The 21,167-nt window shown below is 43.6% G+C and overlaps 1 protein-coding gene across 1 annotated transcript in view; it reads right to left on the bottom strand.

The window, feature by feature from the left end:
* Window positions 1–16,879, bottom strand: part of UNC80 (unc-80 subunit of NALCN channel complex) — a 196,890-nt gene extending 180,011 nt beyond the window's left edge. The window contains exons 1-3 of the mRNA XM_090041688.1: window positions 16,608–16,879; window positions 15,043–15,091; window positions 1,181–1,337 (exon numbers count right to left, since the gene is read on the bottom strand). Coding sequence (XP_089897814.1) covers window positions 1,181–1,337; window positions 15,043–15,091; window positions 16,608–16,699 — 298 coding nt within the window. The 5' untranslated portion in view covers window positions 16,700–16,879. The remainder of the gene's footprint in view (window positions 1–1,180; window positions 1,338–15,042; window positions 15,092–16,607) is intronic.
* Between the last annotated feature and the right edge of the window lie 4,288 nt (window positions 16,880–21,167).

Raw genomic sequence — 21,167 nt, 5'->3', positions numbered from 1 at the left:
CTACAGAACTCCAAACTGATTGGAAAATATTCATTTTTTACAACTATTTCAACATGACTGAATTTCCAGTTCTACATGAATTTTGGATTTTCTTAGTTTGCTTTCCATTTGCAAGAAGTCCATGGCTCTTTCCATTATTTTAGCTGTACTAGAGTTTTAAATATACCAAACTCCTATTACTCTGTTATCCAGAGTTCTGTCAGCAAAGTAATCAGGGGCCACAAGAACATGTGGCAAAAATAGTCATATGTGATTAATTTGACTAGGCCTATATGTAAATTGGATAATAGTTGTGGGGATTCAAATGAAGAGAACTAACAGAAACAATGAAAGGCCAATCCTGCTCAATTTTACTCAAGTGAAAAATCCTTACTAATACAAGTAGTCCCATTTAAATGGTACTATTTGCCCAGGTAAGCTATGCAAATATGGATTGGCAGGATTGGATTCCACATCACTGAGAAAATGCCTGAGAAGCAACTGTTCACAGATCTGCATATAGTTCAGTGGCCCATCCATAAAATTATTGTAACTCCATTTACGTCACTTCTTCCAGTTCACGCTGGCTGTGTCTACATGAGACAGTGACTGCACAGTAGCCCGCAACTACTGTGCAGTAGCATTGCATCATGCTTCCTGCCACACGATCCTACTGAACAGCAATCACAAGCTACTGTGCAGTCAGGATCACGAAAAAGTTTATAGAAGTACTGACTGACTATGGAGCTAAAACTGCAGAGGCAGTGTCTCATGTAGAAGTGGCCACTGTAAATGAAAGGACAGGATTAAGACATATAACATTTAACTGAGCTAAAGCAGAGTTTAAACGTTTGGGAGGACATACACTATGGCAGTGGTCAACAACCTACAACTCACAGGCTTTGGATCTGACTTGTGGGTGTGGGTCTTTGGCAGCAATTGGCAGCAGTGGGCACCTTCTGTGGGAGCTCTCTCCCTGTGCTGCTGCAGGGACAAATGTTGGCAGTGGGAGCTTTCCTCATGCTGCTGGGGAAAAAAGCAGCAGTAGCAGCAGGGGTCCTACCACCCACCTACCCACCCACCTCCAGCCTGGGGTTGATCATTCCAGCCCTCAGCCAGAAAATGTTGCCTGACCCTGACTATAGCAGGCTGAACACAGCTGTGATGTTTTGACAGATGGTCAAGTATGGTAGGTACTAACCTAGCTTGTTTCGGTTAGACAGCAATGTTGCTGTGCAGTGCAGTACATGTGGTAAGGCAGCTTGCACCAGTTCCCAGCGAGAAATGCTTTGGATGGCTTCAGAAAGGGCTGGAGAAAGACCATGTAGTTTGTTCTCCACTAAAACTCTTTCAAAAGACTATAACAAAGAGAAAGAAACAAAATAACATGCATACATACATTGTCCAAGTGCATATACTGCGGGGACTGAAATATGCTCTTCTAGTGATCTGGCAGATAAACAAAATACAATTTAGAATTCTTTTTAATTAAACTGTTCTTTAAATATTTTCCCACAAGGTAAAGACTCTAGCTAATGCTCACTAGACAGATGGATATTCTGTGCTAAGAAGAATTGAGAGATTATATGACTTACTTCTTCTTCTTTTTTTAATTAGTAAATCACATACACTTTAAACTTATTTAAGTATGCAGGGTCAAGTCTGGCTCACAGTTTTGCTGGTGTAAATTTGGAATGATTCTGTTAAAGTCAGTGAACCTGCTCTATTTTTACATTAGTATAACAAAGAGCAAGATTTGACTCAATTTGTTCCTGAAGGTTTTGTATACTATAAAGGGCAGCCTGTTACAGGCACATAAGCCCTAAGAAAGGTTTTCATACCCGGTATCAGAAACTAATCCGTATGCATAATAAAGGCATGCTGTAATATATTTGCAGTTAAGGTTATTGGATGAAACACATTGATTATTTCTGCCTCAAGCATTGTAAAATGTGAGCTATGATACCTATTTTATAAAGAACAAGTCCTAAAAAGGTTTATTATTGTCTAATAGTCAAGCTACTTCTATAAGCCTTTCTTTTGTATACAGCCTGAAAGGTCATTAATACATTTACATCCCTTTGACATTACTGCTGCACACATGTGCATTAGTGATAACCTATGACCTTGCCATACACTTACCTATGCATTCACAAGCTGATTCACCAATTTTGCCATGTTCATAGCTCTAAGGAACTTTGGCATTCATGACCCAAAATATATTTCACATGCCATCACTCCATATTCACAAAATTCATCCCTCAGCACCAGTCATAATATTCCATCTCCAAGTAAGTGAACAGTAGAAGCAAAACGAAAGGAGACTGATGTATAATTCAGTCTTTAACACTGGACAATTAGCCCGAAGTGAGCAGTACCAACCTGTCAGCAACACAGCAGGTGATATTCTTTTATATACACTAAGGACAGGAAAGGAGGCTTTGCACAAGCTTATTCTGTAAGGTAAAACACTTGGATAGCATTTGAGTATAGGTGGAGTTAAGAGCAGTGAAAATGGACCGTGCAGCTCCTATAAACAGAAGGATGTACTGATAGATATGTACAACTGTGTGTTGCTCTAGTGAATCAGACCCTGGAAATAATAAACAAATGTTAGTGCCATACTTTCTCACATACCACACACAACCAAATAAGACACACTTTGTTTTAGAGAAGGCAGAATGAATAATTGTTTTTCAGTTATGGCTGCATGGGGCAAGGGTAGAGCCTAATCTTCAGCTCACTCAACTTCCCTTTCCTACTCAGGCAAAAGCTATAATTTTAACCCTGCCAAACCAGAACTGGCTTCTTTTGCCTCAGTAAAAATGGGAGGATGAATGAGCTGAAGATTCGGTTCTGTCCATGCCTCAATTAAGCTATGAAAGAGTTAAAACTGCAGCTGCTGCTGAAGATTGGACTCTCCCCTCCTTTCATGCAGCTGCTGCAGGGAAATAAGGAAAAGCAGAAGTAGCCATCTTGCAGCATCTCCCTGCTTCTATTCCAAGCAAAAGAATCAGCTCCAAGACGTGGACCTAAGACATGAACCACAATTTTGAAGTACAGTTTTTTGGGAACAGAGTGCATGTAGTATGTGATTAAACATGGTACTTACAGGTAAGAAATGAATCATTATACTGGATTGTCGAAATGGATGGGTCTGCTAGCACTCTATTCTGACGAAAGGAAGGAAACAATCAAGGTCCTTTCAAGAAGAAGGCAGCTGAAATAACACAGTGTACTGGCCAGATGGAAGGTCTAAATAAGAACTAACTCCAGGAGAAGAGAGCCTTCCTGGGTATGAGTGAAACAATTAGGCCAAAGATTAGATTGCATTTCTTTGCATGCATAACCATTTGTATCTTAGGCCCTTGACAGACATTACACTTAAGACATAGTTAACTGGTTAATCTCATCAGATGCTGGAATCACCCCTCAGCTGTTTGAGGCTCCCAGAGGAAGAGTACACCATGCACTCCTGCAGCTGGGAGCTCCAATCAGCTGATCAGGGATCCCAGCGGAGGCATGGGGCACTTCCCCAGCTGGGAGCCCTGACCAGCTGTAGGGGGCATGGGAGTGCACTGTGTAATAGATGGGAGCCCCAGTCAGCTGAAAAAATAAGCAGAAAGCCAGAGAACCAGTTAGTAGTGTGGAAGAAAGCCAAGACAGAGAGAGAGAGAGAGATTCTGCAAGTATGTCACAACAAGAGAAAAATCAGGCAAAGTGTGGGTCCCTTACTGAATGGAGGAGGGAACCTAGTGACAGATGATGAGGAAAAGACTGAAGTACTCAGTGCCTTTTTTTACCTCAGACTTCATAGGCAAGGTCAGCTCCCAAATGACTGCACCTGGCAGAATAGTTTGGAAAAAAAGTGAACAGCCAACAGTGGCAAAATAATAGGTTAGGGACTATGTAGAAAAGCTGGACACATACAAGTCCATGGTGTTGACTGAGGGAGTTGGCTGATGTGATTGCAGAGCCACTGGCCATTATCTTTGAAAACTCATGGCAATCAGAAGAGGTCCTGAACAATTGAAAAAGGACAAATATAGTGCCCATCTTTAAGAAAGGGAAGAAGGAAGATTGGTCAGCCTCACCTCAGTCCCTGGAAAAATCATGGAACGGGTCCTCAAGGAATCCATTTTTAAGCACTTGGAAGAGAAAAATGTTATTAGGAACACTCAGCATGGATTCACCAAGGGCATGTCATGCCTGACCAACCTGATTGCCTTCTGTGATAAGATGACTGACTCTGTGGATGTGTGGAGACCAGTGGATGTGATATATCTTGACTTTAGCAAGGCTTTTGATAGTCTCCCACAACATTCTTGCAAGGAAGTTAAGAAAAAGAGATTGGATGAATGGTGGACGATTGGATGAATGACTGTAAGGTGGATAGAAAACTGGTTGGATCATTGGGCTCAAAGTGTAGTAATCAATGGCTCAATTTCTACATGGCAGCTGGTATCAAGTGGAGTGTCCCAAGGGCTGGTCCTGGGGGCTGTTTTGTTCAATATCTTCATCAACAGCCTGGAGGATAGGATGGAGTGCTTCTTCAGCAAGTTTGCAGATGACACTAAGCTAGTGGCAGTAGTAGATACACTGGAGGGTGTGGCTAGGATTGAGAGAGACCTCAAAAAATTGGGGGATTGGACTAAAAATTGGAGGAGCAGACAGTTTCCCATATGGTCTAGCAGTTAGGATTCCTGGTTTTCACCCAGGTTCAGCTCCTGATGTGGGAAGTTCTAGTTTTACCTAGGGGTAATAATAGACCACAGTATGAACATGAGCCGACAGAGTGATGCTGTAGCCAGCAGGGCAAGCAATACTTTGGCATGCATCAGCTGATGCATCTCAAGCAAAACCAAGGAAGAGATTCTTCCATTTTACTCAGCATTGGTGAGACCCCATCTGGAGAACTGCATCCAGTTCTGGGTGCCACACTTCAACAAGGATGTGGAAAGGTTTGAGAGAGTCCAGAGAAGGGCCACCTGTATGATCAGAGACTTGCAAGGCAAGCTATACAAGGAAAGGCTGAGGGACTTGGGCCTCTTCAGCTTGCAAAAAAGAAGGCTGAGAGGGGACTTGATAACAGTTTACCACTATCAAGGGGAGTACATCAGGGGCTCAGTGAACCAGGGTGCCCTTGGGAAGAACTAGGAGTAAGTGGCCAGGAATAAGTGGAAAACAGCTTCAGGCTCAACATTAGAAAAAACTTCTTCACAGTTAGGGTGTCCAGACTGGAATAAATTCCCTCCAAATCACCTACCTTGGAGATCTTCAAGAGGAGACTGGACTGTCACTTCACTAGGGTCACCTGACCCCAGTTATCTTTCCTGCCTAGTGCAGGGGGGCTGGACCTGTGACATTGGGAGGCCCCTTCCAGCCCCTTACAATCTATGAATCTATGAATAAATGAAATCTCATGAGGTTCAATAAGGAGAATTGTGAAGTCCTACACTTAGGAAAGAACAATTCCATGTACCAGTACAGGCTGGAGACCAATGGGCTAAGCAGCAACTCAGCAGAAAAGGACCTGGTGCCTACAGTGGACAATAACCTGAATATGAGCCAACACTGTACCCTTGTTGCTAAGAAGGTTAATGGCATACTGATCTGCATTAGTAGGAGCACTGCCAGCAGATTGAGAGAAGTGATTATTCCCCCCTATTCAGCACAGGTGAGGCTATATCTGGAGTACTGTGTCCAGTCTGGGGCCCCCCACTACAGAAAGGATGTGGACAAATTGGAAAGAATCTAGCAGAGGGCAATGAAAATGGTGAGGAGGCTAGGGCACATGACTTCTGAGGAGAGGCTGAGGAAATGGACTCATTTAGTTTGGAGAAGGCAAGACTGAGAAGGGATTTAATAGCAGCCTTCAAGTACATGAACAGTGGTTACAAAGAAGAAGGAGCTAGACTGATCTCAGTGGTGGCAGATGACAGAACAAGGAACAATAATCTCAAGATGCAGCACCGGACGTTTAAGTTAGATATTAGGAAGAACTTCCTCACAAGAAGGGTAGTAAAGTACAGGAACAGGTTATCCAGAGAAGTTGTACAATCTCCATCCTTGTAGGTTTTTAAGACCTAGGTAGACAAAGCCTTGGCTGGGATGATCTGGTTGTGGATGGCTCTGCTCTGAGCAGGTGGTTGGACTAGGTGACATCCTGAGGTCCCTTCCAACCTTAATTTTCTATCATTCTATGATTTTAGAGAGAGTATGAGCATCTTTTAGGCAGAGGAGTGGCTGGAAGCAGGCTTGGACTTTGTACACGGAAACTGTCTCCTATTAATTTCTACTTTGTGAAGGAAAACAAGACTTTGTGTATTTTGTTTATAAACAAATAAGATAGCACCAAAGAACTAGCTGACTACCTCTGACAGTTTGGAAATATATGTACCTCTTATGAAATAATTCAGGTCAAGGTTACAAAATTCCTAATTCTTTGAATGATTCAGTGTATTTGAAGTCAGCACTAAGCTGTCAGGACAGAGTCACATATTACCTTGACTGGGAAAAATAGGAAGTTGTTACAATTTTAACAGTTTCCATTCAAGTGAAAGCACATTACATAATGGGATGGATGAAGTCTAGGGCAACCAGAGCAGCAAAGGTTGCAAACAGGATACAGGAATGGCCCCGGAGACAGAACAGAGAGATAAGGTATTAACACTGGGTCTTCAAAATTACAGAGCATGAAAGAATTACGGAAAACTTGCAGGGACTCAGAGTTCTTTCAGTAACTTCATTCAGGCCCTAGAATGTACTAAAGCCCATTTACTTTTATAGGATGATATGAGGAAGGAAAAACGTATTTCCTGCTCTGAACTAGTTTGAAGTGACAGATTACAGTGGCCCAAAATAAAGTCTACTCATTTCCACTGACAGCTGCCCACAGAAGACAAGATTCTGCCTCTCTTATTCACAGAGAATGTTAACTGATGCTGCCACTTACTTTGTTGAAATCAATGGGCCTATTCAAGAAGAAAAGTACCTCTCAGTATGAGTTAGGGTTGTATAATCTGGCCAAAACAAATGTGTGAAGTCATACAGTGGAAAGGGATGACCCAGACATACATCTTTCTGTGTATGACCTAGAATAAACAAGGCATTTATCTTCATTATTTGATGACGTCCAAAGAAGGAAGAAAATAATAAAGGCCCACATTCCTGGGTAAAATATCACAGTCCAAAAACTCTATAAAGGAAAGGGGGTAGCTCTTCTTTTTTAATGGATGAGAGTGAGCTAATACTGTTGCTCTACATAAGGGACCAACCAGCTCCTCATCTGATATTGTATCCAATTCAAAGCCTCATTGTTCATAGACCTCAATGATGTTAGAGACCACATACATCTCTAACTGCCTGTCTTCAAATTATGGTCCCGTTTCTGAGCACTCCATACAGTTCAAGGCGGAGAACAGGAATATGCAAAGCTAACTTTGAAATAGTCTTTATATTTCCCAGTTTTTGCAGTGTCAGAGTTCTGCAAAGGTTGTCAGATTTGTCATACTGGAGTAGCATTAAGACTGTACTAATTTATGCTACCCATCTGTGAGTAAGCTGAGAACAAGCTGAGCTAAAAGGAAGCCTAGCCAGGTCCCTCTTGCCAGTATGTATGTGGTGTAGACTTATTGGAGGATTTTCCCATGTTAAAGGGATTTTTTAGACTAAACTGGCTATTAGGTTAGTCAGTACTATACAAAGCCTTGGAAGGGACCTCAGTGATCTACTGAGGTCCCTTTCAACCCAAATATCTATGAATCTATGAAAAGCCACTGACTTGCAAGGCAGAATTGGGCCCACACTTGAATGATGTACTAATTGTATCACTATCAAAGAATGTTGATACAAGCTGTTACTATGCAACTGGTGGGGTGCATGATTCTGTCCCCATATAAGTGTTACAAAACCACTCCAACTTTAACCCTGCTTCATACAAGCTAAACATCAAAGTATTTTGTTCAATTAGCTCACTAAAAGCTCATGAAGAAGTAGCAGTCACAGCTGCTGACTGCTCCCAAGCAACAGTTTCCCTTACTTTATTAACATGCCTACAAATGTATGCTTGTCCATACCTTTAGAGCAGGAACTGGCAACCTATGATCTGATCCAACATGGGAATAGGTGTCAGAGTTGCACCATACTGTACCCCCTCTGAAGCATTCCCCTCTGCTGCGGGGCCTGGTGTTCTGCAGTATCTGACCTTATCCTTGCTGTGGAAGGGTTGGGACTCTGGCAGCTGGCTACTTTGGGGAGTGGGAGGGACAGGGATGGGGATGGGGGCAGGGAGCTGAAACTTCCAGCCTGCAGTGATGGCTGGGTGGGTCACAAGCTTTGACCAACTCTGACAAAAGGCTGCTGACCTTTGCTTTAGAGCAGGGTTAGGCAATGTTTTTGGCTGGAGTGCCAAAAAACCTTCAATGTCTACCTTGTAAGGTGCTAGAATGCCAAAAAAACAAAACTGGGGTGGGGAGGGGAGGGATACATGGCAGGATGCACTGCATATTACTATAGTTAATAATCATAAATATTGCTTTTTTACAGTAAATACCAGGTTTTCTAAATTCTAAACCTGATGATGATAAATAAAACTTCATATACTACCTTTGTTGTTGTGTATCTTTTTTAGATTAAGCATGTGTGATGAGACAGAGAGAGAAAAAAAAGAGGAAAGGAAGGGAGAGAAAAAAAGGGGAGAAGAGAAAAGGAAAAAGAGAAAGCGGGGGAAAGGAAAGAGGAGGAAGAAACTACAAGGACAGGCTGCCAGACCCTGCCCTCTGCCCCCCATCCCAGCAATGTAGGCAAGCAGTGCTGGCCATGGGCCCACGAGGAAGTGGCTGCTGCCACTGCTGCTAGTGTCCCTTCTCCTCTCCCCTCCCCCAACAATGTAGGCAGGTGGATGGGGACAGAGGCAGCACCAGAAGGGGTACTGGGGGAGGCTTGCTGCGTGGCATGGTGGCTGGGTTCAGGCCACTTGCTGCAGCCCCAGTCCCAGCTCCAGACCTAGTCAGCAGTACGATGCAAGCCACTAGGGCCCCTGCCAGTGGCCTTGGCAGAAATTGCAGGGAGGAGGGGCACATGTCCCCCCACCCCATGTTCTCCCCTAGGAGTCACCTCTGATTTGGGACCTACCAAATTCATGGCGGGGGTAGGTTGCGCAGTAGCTCCTTTAATCTTGAAGCTTCCCCTGTGCACCCATCCCCACAGCTGGCCACTCACTCCTGATCAGCAGGAAGTTAAAAATCACAGTCTTAAATATGGCACCATTTTTGCTGCTCACCACTAATTGGCCAAGGGGCCATGGCCTCTCCGCTGTGCATTGCTGATTGGCCAGGAGGCAAAAATGGCACCATATCAAAAACTATGTTTTTTGCCTCCCCGCTGATCAGGAGGGAGCAGTGGGCAGTGGAGTGGGGAGGGGAGGAGCCACATAGGGGAACCTGCAAAAATCAAGTGTGTGCCCCTCCCCACCCCCACCACCTTCGGAGAGCCTGAAACAGCAACATAATTTTTTTTTTCTTTTTAAACAATTTCCTCGGCACACCTCCTGGCATGCCATGGAAAATGTCCTAATTGGCACATGTGCCAGGGGTTGCTTATTCCTGCTTTAGAGCACTATCCTCCCCTCCCCCAGCAATGATATACAATAGCATAACCAGCCTCTGGAAGACCTGCCCTGCACTTTAAGATGGAGGGAGCCTCCAGGAAGTTTAGCCAATATTCTACCAGAAAGACAGTGTTTGGGGGTCAGATTCTGCTCTCAGATTATAGCACATTTGGGCTGGGGTGGCTCTGTTTACATTATTCTCTCAAAGGTAAATCCTGGGGGGAAAAATTAAGATGTATGAACCAATTTTCACCCAGCAGAAAACGAGTAATTGCTATTAAATTCAGCAGGAATTGAACAGAATACTTCAGTCAGAAGACAGAATTGGAATGTAGTGAATAAGTTCCCTAGAACATGTAAAAGAGAAAAGGAATGCTGGGGTGCTACAAATGTGGATGGGATAGATTGGTGAGGGGCTGGGGGAAGGAAAGAACCAAACAATGATTATCAGCAAGCCAAGCAATGTCTCAGTGATGGTACTATGTATCTATTAAAAAGGGAAGAGGGAACATCTGCAAAAATGGCAGTCTGGTAAGCAGTGCTGAAAGCTGATGTCATGCTTTTGCTAAACTGATTGCAGACCACCAGCTATACCATGCTTGTATGCCTGTTCCTGTTGCCTGCATGCTCAGTTCCCTTGGGGTCATTTATACAATGATTCTTCCTTTCATCCTGTTGACTCCATCTGTTATGAGCTGAGAACAGCACCCAGCCTATTCTGGCTTTGTTCACACCACTGATGTCCTCTTTTCACCCTGTTCCCTAGTGAGCTTCTGAGCTCTTGATTACTTCCTTCTGAAGTATTTTGCATTCCCATAGGCCCTTCTTTTTAGAGGTCATCTATCTCTTTGTTCCAGAAGGTGACATGCTATCTGAGGAAGGCTAGTCATTTATTATGATCAAAGACAGGATGATACGGGAACTTCTGTGCCTGGTCCTGCCATAGGCTTCCTGTACAACCTTGCTCAAATTACATGAACTTTCAGGCCTGAGTTTCTCATATCTGTGGATATTTACCTGCTCCCAACCACACTGAAAGATAGGGGTAGATTAATAAGCACTCACTTCCCCATCATTGCACATATTAAACTTTGAAGACAACACTTTTCTCTCCAAGGACTTTACATGAGCTGGAGCCTTCTCCCAAGGGCAAGTGCCCCTGAGGAAGCCTCCAACATCCTGGAAGGAGTAGTAAGCTTAGGAAGGCAAAGTAGAACTGATTGAGACTTCACAGGCATGTGAACATGACAAAGTACCTGCACCCACCTGAATAGACTAAGCACTACTTACATGGGGTTTGGATGAGTGCAACTGTTCTTGGAATGATATACTCCTCTTGTCCCTGAACGTGCTCTTTTAGGAATGTATGACCTCTATGTAGATACTATTTAAGGTCTACCTAATCGACCTAAGATTATTTTTGCCACTTCGACTAGCACTGGATATTGCATTCTTAACCCACTCATACATTTAATCCAACTAAGGCTACTGGGTACCTATTCTGTGCTGAACACGACTTGCAACACACATCTGTAAGTCATGGGGTTTTTAACCTTATGTTGAACCCTGTCAGATTCTTCTTTAGCAGCAAACCCATGCTATTCCACAAGTGTGAATCCCTTTCTCAGGTTTCAAGAGATTATAGAAAAGCCACTAAACTTGCCTTTAACTCCATTTCTCTATTTAAAGAGGGATTTCAGTTCCTTAAAGGAACATTTGTGTTTTAATAAGACACTATGATCCTTGGATAGGAAAGCAGAATAAAAAGTATTCATTAATGCTTGGTCTTCATTATGCCTAACGCTAGAAAGGCAAGTGTGTTTGGAGGCTAGGTGGGAAGAATTTGATTATGAATAGGTACAGAATTAAGGGTAAATATAAATCAATTCCTCTGATGGAAGAAGAGATACTAGTGGAAGTTAATCAACTGGAGGAAGAAAGTGACAAATAATGATGACAGATCCTTTTTTTAACTCAGAATTATAGCTAGAGCCATAAGAAGAATGCAGATCCATTTAAAATACAGTAAAAAATGAAATGGTACCATAGAAATAAAATGTAGCAGTTGAGTATGAAATAGGTTCAAAGAGGGGAAAAAAAAAGAAAGATAGTTTAAAAAGGTTAAGTTCTGCCTATACATTGCTAAGTTGTGAACTTTTAGGAGAGAGAATTAGGTACAAATGAGCCCAGAGGTTGCCCATCTAGTGTGCAACAATTTTTAAAAAAGGAAGCTACAGCACACTCCATGTAAATGTAAAACTTCAGGACTGAAAAATATAAGCACTGCTCATTAAAGTACACCCATAGTACAGTGAGTGCTGTGATATTAACAGCACCAAAACTGGCTAGCTTCCCTCATTTTCAAGGCTTTTAAGAGCAATCCTTTGACAGCTGCCTTCCTTTAACTTTCTAGAACATTTAAACAGGATAAAATTAAGGGTGCAGACAGAAGTGACAATTTTCAACCGGTCTGGCCATAGAAAGCGGACTATAGCTGTGACCAAACCCAAGTACATGGCTGCAGACAGCTTCAAGGGCATAGCTGATTGAGTGAAAATCTGAACCCTCATTGCATGAACGGTCAAATGAAGAGGTTTCAAAATAAAGCCTCTTCGGTAACTTCTGTCTACCTGCCTGCCAGCCTGTCACTGCTTTCAGAATGGGAGGGGGCAAAGGGAGTGGAGGGAGTTCGGTCTGGGTTTTTTCCAGCTCCTGCTGGAGGATTAGGGAGTGGGAGGGGCTCCAATTTACCCACTCAACCCTCCTATGCTGGCTGGGGAACCCCTAAAAAAAGGTCCTTCTTTTCCCTTTCCTTCCTCCTATTCTGAAACAGGGACAAGCTGGGTTGGAGGAGGGAACATTGCTAGGGGAAACCAGCTATAGGCTGGTAGCCAGCAGCTAGATTCCCCTCCCCTGGAACCAACAGTGAAGCTCTGCTTGGTCCAGGGTATTGTTGTAACTCAGAAGCTTTCTGCAAAGTATTCTCAGTTGCAGCAGAGAGCTGCACTTCTACCTACACCCTAAGTTACATAGAATACGATGGGGTATGCAGTTATGTGGATTATACATTTAACTGATATGCAGATAACCCAAATTTATTACAATGCAAGCAAGAAGCTCAGATAAGCAAGAGGCAATAAATCAAGCATGGTGTTGTGTTATGCATTTAAGAGAATTATGCACTTATGCATACATGTAGAATACACTACACAAAGAGAAAGAAAATTTCAGCTTTGTCTACACTAATAATTTTAGTTTCACTGAATTCACTCTAAGAAAGGTTTACGGTGAAGATGAAATAGTTTCAGGGAGAAGGTGGGAAAAAAATCCTAGTTTGTGGTACAGAGGGACTGGCACAAAGAGTGGCAAAATAAAAAGAAAAGAGATTTATTTAACTTGGTAAGAGTTAACGGCTAACATCTGCAAGCTAACATTCATATAAGTTGGCCCACTAGGATCAATAGGACAATAGGGGTTGCTAAAAATACAGAATTCAATCTTTAGAAAACTTCAGTATTAAAAATTATGAAAGGGTATAATGAGAACCGATGGTTCCCTTTAAATCTTATTCCATAGTATGGAAACAAATGACAGAAATAAAAATAGTGAATTTAGAACCAAGAAAAAGAAGATACTTCTTTACATGATGTATGCTGCATGCTGCATGCACAGTCAACCAGTGAAATTTACTGCCTGCTGAGCTGGTCAATGAATCAAATGTTGTAGCCAAAATATTAAAAAGACATAGATCATATTATAATAGCCAAGACATATTGTGTAGCTATGCCAACTGATACAACAGTATCGGGTAATTCTATCTTACGCTTCATAGCATGAGCTGATTACCTGTCAAAATCCAGACATATTTCATACCCTATATGCAGGATGATATAAAAGGATAGTTGTGTTATTGATACAGATCATGGTTCATCTTCCTTTGGGAAAAGTCGGAGGCTGACCAGTGGAATTAGCAGTCTGATTCAACAGATAGTGCCCTGCAGTCTCCCCTTGACTGCTCACAATTAAGTCTCACCTTTGCAAATTTCAGATCATAATTTAACATAGCACCATTCCAATCTGGAGGAAGAAAGATTTGACCCATCATCATTGCCAATTTGGAGAACACTTGTTCTCCCATGATAATTTAAGAGTTATAAATGAAAAATATTTTCTTATATGCTGAAGGACACTTTCCACATGATAAATTACTGAGCCTTTGAAATGCCAGGTTCCCTTGGCAGGTAGAGGTGTCCTGAATAACTGTCTTTTTTTTTTTTTTTTGGCAAACAAAGAATAGAAACAACTTCCCGCAAAGGCCATAGTTGACTTACTGAAATTTTTCAAGGGACCTCTTCAGTATTCAGGGTACCAATATATAATTGTAAAGGGCTTAAATACGTATATATGGTGGACACACAAATGTGGCTGGCCTCAACACCTAAGCAACACACTGATTTTCACTAGCATTTGGTGACCGAGTCACTGAGAAACCACATAGGTGGGCACCTGTATTTCCCTGTGCATTGTAAAGACAGCTTACATGGGAACTTCGTAAAAGAGACTGTGGAGTTAAGAGACTGAATGTGTCAAAGTAAGACTAATGCAAATTATTGAGTCCCTACATTCATTAGGCAGCTGAGCAAACAGCTTTCTACCATTTCCCCCCCTATCTAGCGGGGAGCTGTTAATGATGTAGTTAATTACAATACCTTGGTGGTTATGATTCCATCTTGCAGACCTACCATGTCAAACTGCTTTACTCACCTCCTCTCACATTGAGCACCTCAAGAAATATCATACTACTTCTTCAATTGGACCTTAGTAAATGTTTATTAACCTAGAATCATATATTCCAGAAGTCTTTAAAAGAAGAATGTATTTTTAAGCGTTAACTATCTGTATGACAACTGTTTTATATTATTGCTATTAATAATATAATCCACTTTCTGATTTGCTAAATTTAGTTTAGAATAGAGAAATATGGTTTAAAGTTCTAAGCTTGCTAATATTTTTATGTGTACTTACCAGTTTGTGTGTTCCATTAAAATTACTAGAATTAATAATTTCTGAACTTAAACATGTGCATAAGTAACTAAGGGACTGGAGTTCAAGAAGTGCCTTGATTCAAAGATTTTTGCCAATGATAAATCTCTCAACTACTCTCTCTGTCTCTTTCTGTCTCCCTCTCTCTCTCTATAAAATATTATATAAAATATACTTTAACTGCCTTTGGGACTGTGTCTACTTGAATCTTTTTTTGGGGGGGAGGGAAGGGAGTAGCCCTTATGCTTTTCCATTTTTGACAACTACTTTTATTGACATAAGTTGAGTTACACAACATACAAGTTTGACTCATTTAGTTCAAGTTTATCAGGTTTCCATATTCAAAGCTACATGAAGTTTTTTCTCATGTGGGTGAGACGGGGAAAGAGGGAGGAGAAAAATCTACATACCACACAGGAAGCTTCATATTGTTTCCCCAATTTAGGCCTCAAAAATGCACTAAAAGAAAAAAAAAGTTGTTAAGAATAACCAATATTAAGGGCTATATTGAAGATGTTTTTGGTTTAGTTATTTTTGTTCAGTTATTGTCACTGTTACTTAAGTGGCTAAAGAAATTCATCCAAAGAAAAGAAATGAAACTGGGAAAAACTTCAGGTACCTGTTGAAAGCCCCATAAAGAATAACGTTATCTTTTTCAGTATAGAATTTTGTAAATGCAAACCAAACGAAGAGTTGTCCATATGCTACCAGAGTACTTATGTACACATGGAGGAAAAATTCTACTAATGATAAATGTTTCACCCATTTAAACTCAGAATACACTTTCTATGGTCTTTACACAAAGGTTTATTTAAAAAGAAGCCAATCTACTAAACATAACAGGAGTGGAGATGCTTAGCTGTGTCTTGCCAGCATCTTGCTTTAAGGTCCCATTTCTTTTGGTAAGTGGTATATTCAGGGCGGTGGGAGAAGACTTCACATTCTTATCTGGCTTTCAGGCATCCAGTCCCTCTGGTTTTAGCTATAAGATTTCCACACCTATCTCCTTCAAACCTATACTTTTTGAGCCAAATTGTTAGGACAGACTACTGAGCTCATCACAGCACAGGGTTTGCTCAGATACCACTGAGAAATCTGCTCAATGCCTAAGACTGGGACTTCAGATTTAAAGCCAACCCTCTTCCCCACAAGGACCAACCCAAAAGAAAGCACTCAATTCTACTCACTAAGGCACTGCCAGTCCAGAACTAGGGCAAGGGGGGCGGTGGGAATAGTAACTGCATAAATTACAGCCAACACAGTCCAGTTAAAAACAAGAGAAAAGCAACACACAGCCTCCCCCTTCGACATCAGTAGTTCCCAATCCAGAGGAAAGCAGGGAGAGTGTGACGTCTCCATTTTCCTTCTGACCTGTTCAACCTGCTGGTAATCATCCTGACAGAAAGGAGCCAGCTAGTATGAAGCGAGCTGGGAGCCACAGCCCCAGTGCCCGGGGGGGCTGGAGGGCCCTCAGAGGCTGTGTGCCTGGGATGCTCCTGCATGTGCTTGGCCTTGAAGGCAAAGCAACAAGGCAGAGATGGGGCCTGGGCAGTGGACACTTGTGGTATGCGCACGCACATACATATGTACATACACACACACATATACATACACAGGTGCACACACACATACACAGATATATATCTGTAGACACAGACACACATACACTGACATTCACATGCACAAACACAGAGGCATACATACATATACATGCAGATGCACACATATATGCACAGGCACATATATGCACATATGCACGCGCACACACATACACACACACACACAAGCACACATGCAGAGACACACAAATACATATATGCACACACAGGCACATGCACACATATGCACATGCACCCAGATACACACATGCACACATACACACAGACACGCACACATATACACATACACACATGCACACAGACACGCGCACACACATTCACATGCGCGCGCGCGGGCCGGGCGCGGGGGCGCTGACCTGGTCTGCCTCCACAGGAAGGTCTGGATGGGCAGCGGGACGCCGCGGCCGCTCTCCTGCTCCGGCCCCTCCGAGCTCTTCCTCTTCACCATGGCGGGGCCGGCGTCGCCCGCCCGCCCGGGAGCGCCCCCACGGCCCCGGCCCCGATTCGGCCCGACCCGCGCCGCCCCGCCGGGCAAGATGGCTGCAGCGGGCGGGGAGCGAAGATGTCCGCGTCGCCCGCCCCCGCCGCCTTCAGCACCTGAGGCGGCGGACAGCGCGGGCCGGGCCGCGCCGGGCCGGGCGGGGCGGGGCGAGACCGCAGGCTGGCGCCACCCCCGAGCCCGCCCCGGAGCTGCCGGCGTCGGGGTGTGAGTGTGAGTGTGAGTGTGTGTGTGGGGGGGTCCTCCCCCCGCCCTGGTGGTGGGAGGGCGCAGGCCGGGGCCGTGTCGAGGCGAATCCCACCTGCAGCCGAAGCGCGGGGACAGGCCGGCTCGGGCCGCCCCCCCCCGCGCCTACGGCCGGATGTGCAGCCCGAGGCGGACAAGGGCCGGATGGCCGCTCTCCTTCCGCCCCGCCGGGGCATGGGGCTGGCGGGCAGCCTGGGCCCTGCTTCCACTCAAGGGGCAGCTGGCAAGAACCCCCCTGCAGAGCCGGGCCCCGGTTGCAGGCCTTGGCTCTTCTCTGAGCTGGATGGTCATTTTTAATCACCGCCCTGTGACGCTGCACACGAGGCCAGGCCAGATTGATTGCAGGGACCCCCAGGTCACTGCATGGGCACTACAAGAGCCAACAGACCCCTGGTTGGAGCCAGAATCACTCTGCGTTTGTGACCTGCCTTATTTTGTAGGTGCAGCCTGGCTAAATTTATCTCACGAGTCTTCAGTCCATTGTGTAAAATATGTAACATGTCATGGCGGCCTAAGTATGGGAGACATCAACCATTTGGGAAAGACTGGAGAGGAAAAGGAGTGTCCTGGTGCAGTGTGGGAGCACTACTGGCCATGTCTTTTGTTGGAGATGGATGCTTTTGTGGTATTAAGGTTGTGTGGGAGGAAGCAGCAAGTGCCCGTTTCTTTATGATTGTGTTTTAAGACATGAGCTGGTCTGTCACCAGATGGATTGGTAGGAAAAAGCTTGAGAAGCAAGTGCCACCTACAGCACTGCTTGCATTTTGCCCCAGAAGCAGCTACTACTTGGCACTCTTACTGAACAAGCTACAAGAGCCAACAGGCGGCTGGAGCTAAATAGATAGATAGATCATGGAGTCGTAGAAAATGAGGGTGAAGGGACCTCAGGAGGTCATCTAGACCAACCCGCTGCTCCCCAGCTAGATCGCCCCAGCCAAAGGTTTGTTTAGCCGGGTCTTAAAAACCTCCTAGGATGGAGCTTCCACCACCTCTCTGGGCAACCTGTTCAGTGCTTTACTACCCTCCTAGTGAGAAAAATTTTTCCTAATATCCAACTTGAACCACCTTTGTTGCTACTTGAGATGGTTGCTACTTGTTCTGTCATCTGCCACCACTGAGAACAGTCTCACTCCATCTTCTTTGTAACCTCTTTGTTTAGGGACTTGAAAGCTGCTATTAAATCCTGTCTCTGTTGTCTTCTTCAGACTAAATAAGCCCAGGTCCCTCAACCTCTCCTCATAAGTCATGTACCCCGCCCTTCTCACCATTTTCATTGCCCTCTGCTGAACTCTCTCCAATTTGTCCACATCCTTCCTGCAGTGGGGGCCCAAAACTGGACAGAGTACTTCAGATGCAGCCTCACCAGTGCTGAATAAAGGAAAAGAATCACTTCTCTTGATATGCTGGAAATATACCTACCACTGCAGCCCAGTATGCCATTCTTGGCAACAAAGGCACACTGCTGGATCATATTCAATCTCTTGTCCACTGTAAGCCGCAAGGTCATTTCTGCAGAGCTGCAGCCTAGCCAGTCAGTCCCCAGCCTGTTCTGGTACATGGGATTGTTCTGTCCCAAGTGCAGGACTTTGCACTTGTCTTTCTTGAAACGCATGAGATTTCTTTTGGTCCAATCCTCCAATTTGTCTAGGTGTCTCTGAATCCTAACCCTACTCTCCAGTGTATCTACTCCTCCCCTCAGGTTGGTGTCATCTGCAAACTTGCTGAGAGTGAACTCAGTCCCATCTTCCAGGTCATTGATGAAGATACTGAACAAAACTGGTCCCAGGACTGACCATTGGGTCACTCCACTTGATACCAGCTACCAACTAGACATTAAGCCATTGATTACTACTCCCTGAAACTGATGATCCAGCTGAATAGCTGCTTGTTTATTGTGGACCAAGCTCTATCCATTTGGTTTTGCCTAGCTTTGGAGTGAGAAACCAGACCCATTTTCTATGTGAGATTTCACTGAATCAGGAGTTATATGCAGTATACTGAATTGTTATCTGACTGGCAGTCTTGTTTAGCTATGTTAGCATTTGTGTCACTTAGCACCACAGGCCCTAGAGGCCCTTGGCTGCCTCCACTATCTTCACCTGTATTACCATTTACTTGCTTTAACTCGAGGAAATATATTGCATAGACTGAGATGCACAAGTAGGTATACCAGAGCCTTCCATAAAGCTTACAGAGTTAAGTAGATCATTTGATGCATGCACAAGTCATCTGCATCCAACTTGAAGAGGGAGAGGTTGGATGTGGTCTGCTGTCAGAAGTTTTCTTATGCTGCAGCTGAGATTCTTTGCGCATCCAGCAGCAGCAAGGACTTCAAGAAAAGTCTAAGGCTGCACATGATCTTGATTGAAGGTCTAAATTCCCTAATTTAGCAGTCACAAGTTCTACAATCAGCCTTCCTTTCCACCATTGTCACTTCCATTGTTAGGTGTCACTCACAGACAGAAACAGGTGGCAGATTAAGCAGTTGTGCATAAAACAGTGGATGTGATATACCTTGACTTTAGCAAGGCTTTGGATACAACCTCCCACAACACTCTGGCAAACAAGATAAGGAAGTATGGGTTGGATGAATGGACTATCAGGTGGATACTAAGGTGGATGGATCATCGGGTTAAAAGAGTGATGAATGGCTCAATGTCTAGTTGCCAGTTGGTATCAAGTGGAGTGCCTGAGGGGTCGATCCTGAGGCCATTTTTTTTCAATAACTGCATCCATGACCTGGAAGATGGAATGCACCCCCAGCAAGTTTGCAGATGACACCAAGCTGTGGGGAGTAGTAGATAGGCTGGACAATAAGAGTGGGATTCAGAGAGACCTCAACAAATTGAAGGATTGGGCCAAAAAGAAAAAAAACCCATGAGGTTCAATAAGGAAAAATTCAGTCCTGTATTTAGGATGGAACAATCCCATGTACTGGTACAGGCTGGGGACCAACTGGCAAAGCAATAGCTCTGCAGACTAGGACCTGGGGGTTACAGTGCACAATAAGCTGAAGATGAGCCAACAGCATGTCCTTGTTGCAAAGAAGGCTAATGGCATTCTGGGTTGTATTAAAAGAAGCATTGCCAGGAGATAGAGGGAAGTGATTATTCCCCTCTATTCTGGCACTGGTAAGACCACATCTGGAGTACTGTGCCCTGTTTTGGGCCCCCCACTACACAAATTGCAGAGTCCAATGGAGGGCAACCAAAATTGTTAGGAGGCTGGGGAACAACTTATGAAGAAAGGCTGAGGGAACTGACTTATTCTGTCTGGAGAAGACCGAGGGGCAATCTAATAGTGGCCTTCAACCACCTGAATGATGATTACACAGGAGATGGAGATAGATTGTTCTCAGTGGTGGCAGATGATGGAACAAGAAGCAATGGTCTAAAGTTGTAGCAAGGGAAGTTTAGGTTAGCAGTTAGGAATAACTCTTTCACTAGGAGGGTAGTAAAGCACTGAACAAGTTACCCAGAGAGGTTGTAGAATCTCCATCCTTGGAGGTTTTTAAGACCTGAGTAGACAAAGCCTTGGCTGGGAGGATCTAGTTGGGATTGGTCCTGCTTTGAGCAGGGCATTGGGCTAGATGACCTCCTGAGGTCCCTTCGAACCCTAATTTTTTGTGATTATAAATAGAGTCTATTGAAGAGCCAAAACAGCTCTTGACATCAGTAACTGCTTTTTCATTTTGATTTAAGTAGGTCAGTTCACTGAAAAAAAAATTAAAAAACCATTTGGGAACTGAAAAAGCCTGAAAGCTGCTTTTCCTTTTCTAATCAGTAGAACCAAATTAGAGGATGAGATCTTAGTTATAAAGTCTTGGAAGGAGGAAGAAGAAAAGACAATTCAATTCACTAACTACAGAGGAATTTTTGTCTTGAAATTAAAACCAACTTTAAGCAGTTGTGTTTTGGTAAGCTTTCTTTCTTCCCATTTCATATATAGCAAATTTTAAAAATGCAGTTGGATTAGAATTAAGACGTGGATTGATGGGATTCCAATTTCTACACAAATCAACTAGAATCACATATATTCACATATAAACACACATATCCATATATTCATATATAAACACATATATTAAATAAACACACATATTCATATATAAATACATATATTCACATATAAACACACACTTGCAGAAAACATCAATTAACTTAATATCCAT

The sequence above is a fragment of the Crocodylus siamensis genome, chromosome 4 (genome assembly GCF_052110815.1).
Source record: "Crocodylus siamensis isolate JL-2025a chromosome 4, ASM5211081v1, whole genome shotgun sequence".
In the NCBI taxonomy this organism is placed as follows: Eukaryota; Metazoa; Chordata; order Crocodylia; family Crocodylidae; genus Crocodylus; species Crocodylus siamensis.
Note: the sequence above shows the minus strand (reverse complement) of the source record. Positions and strands in the feature narration are given on the sequence as shown.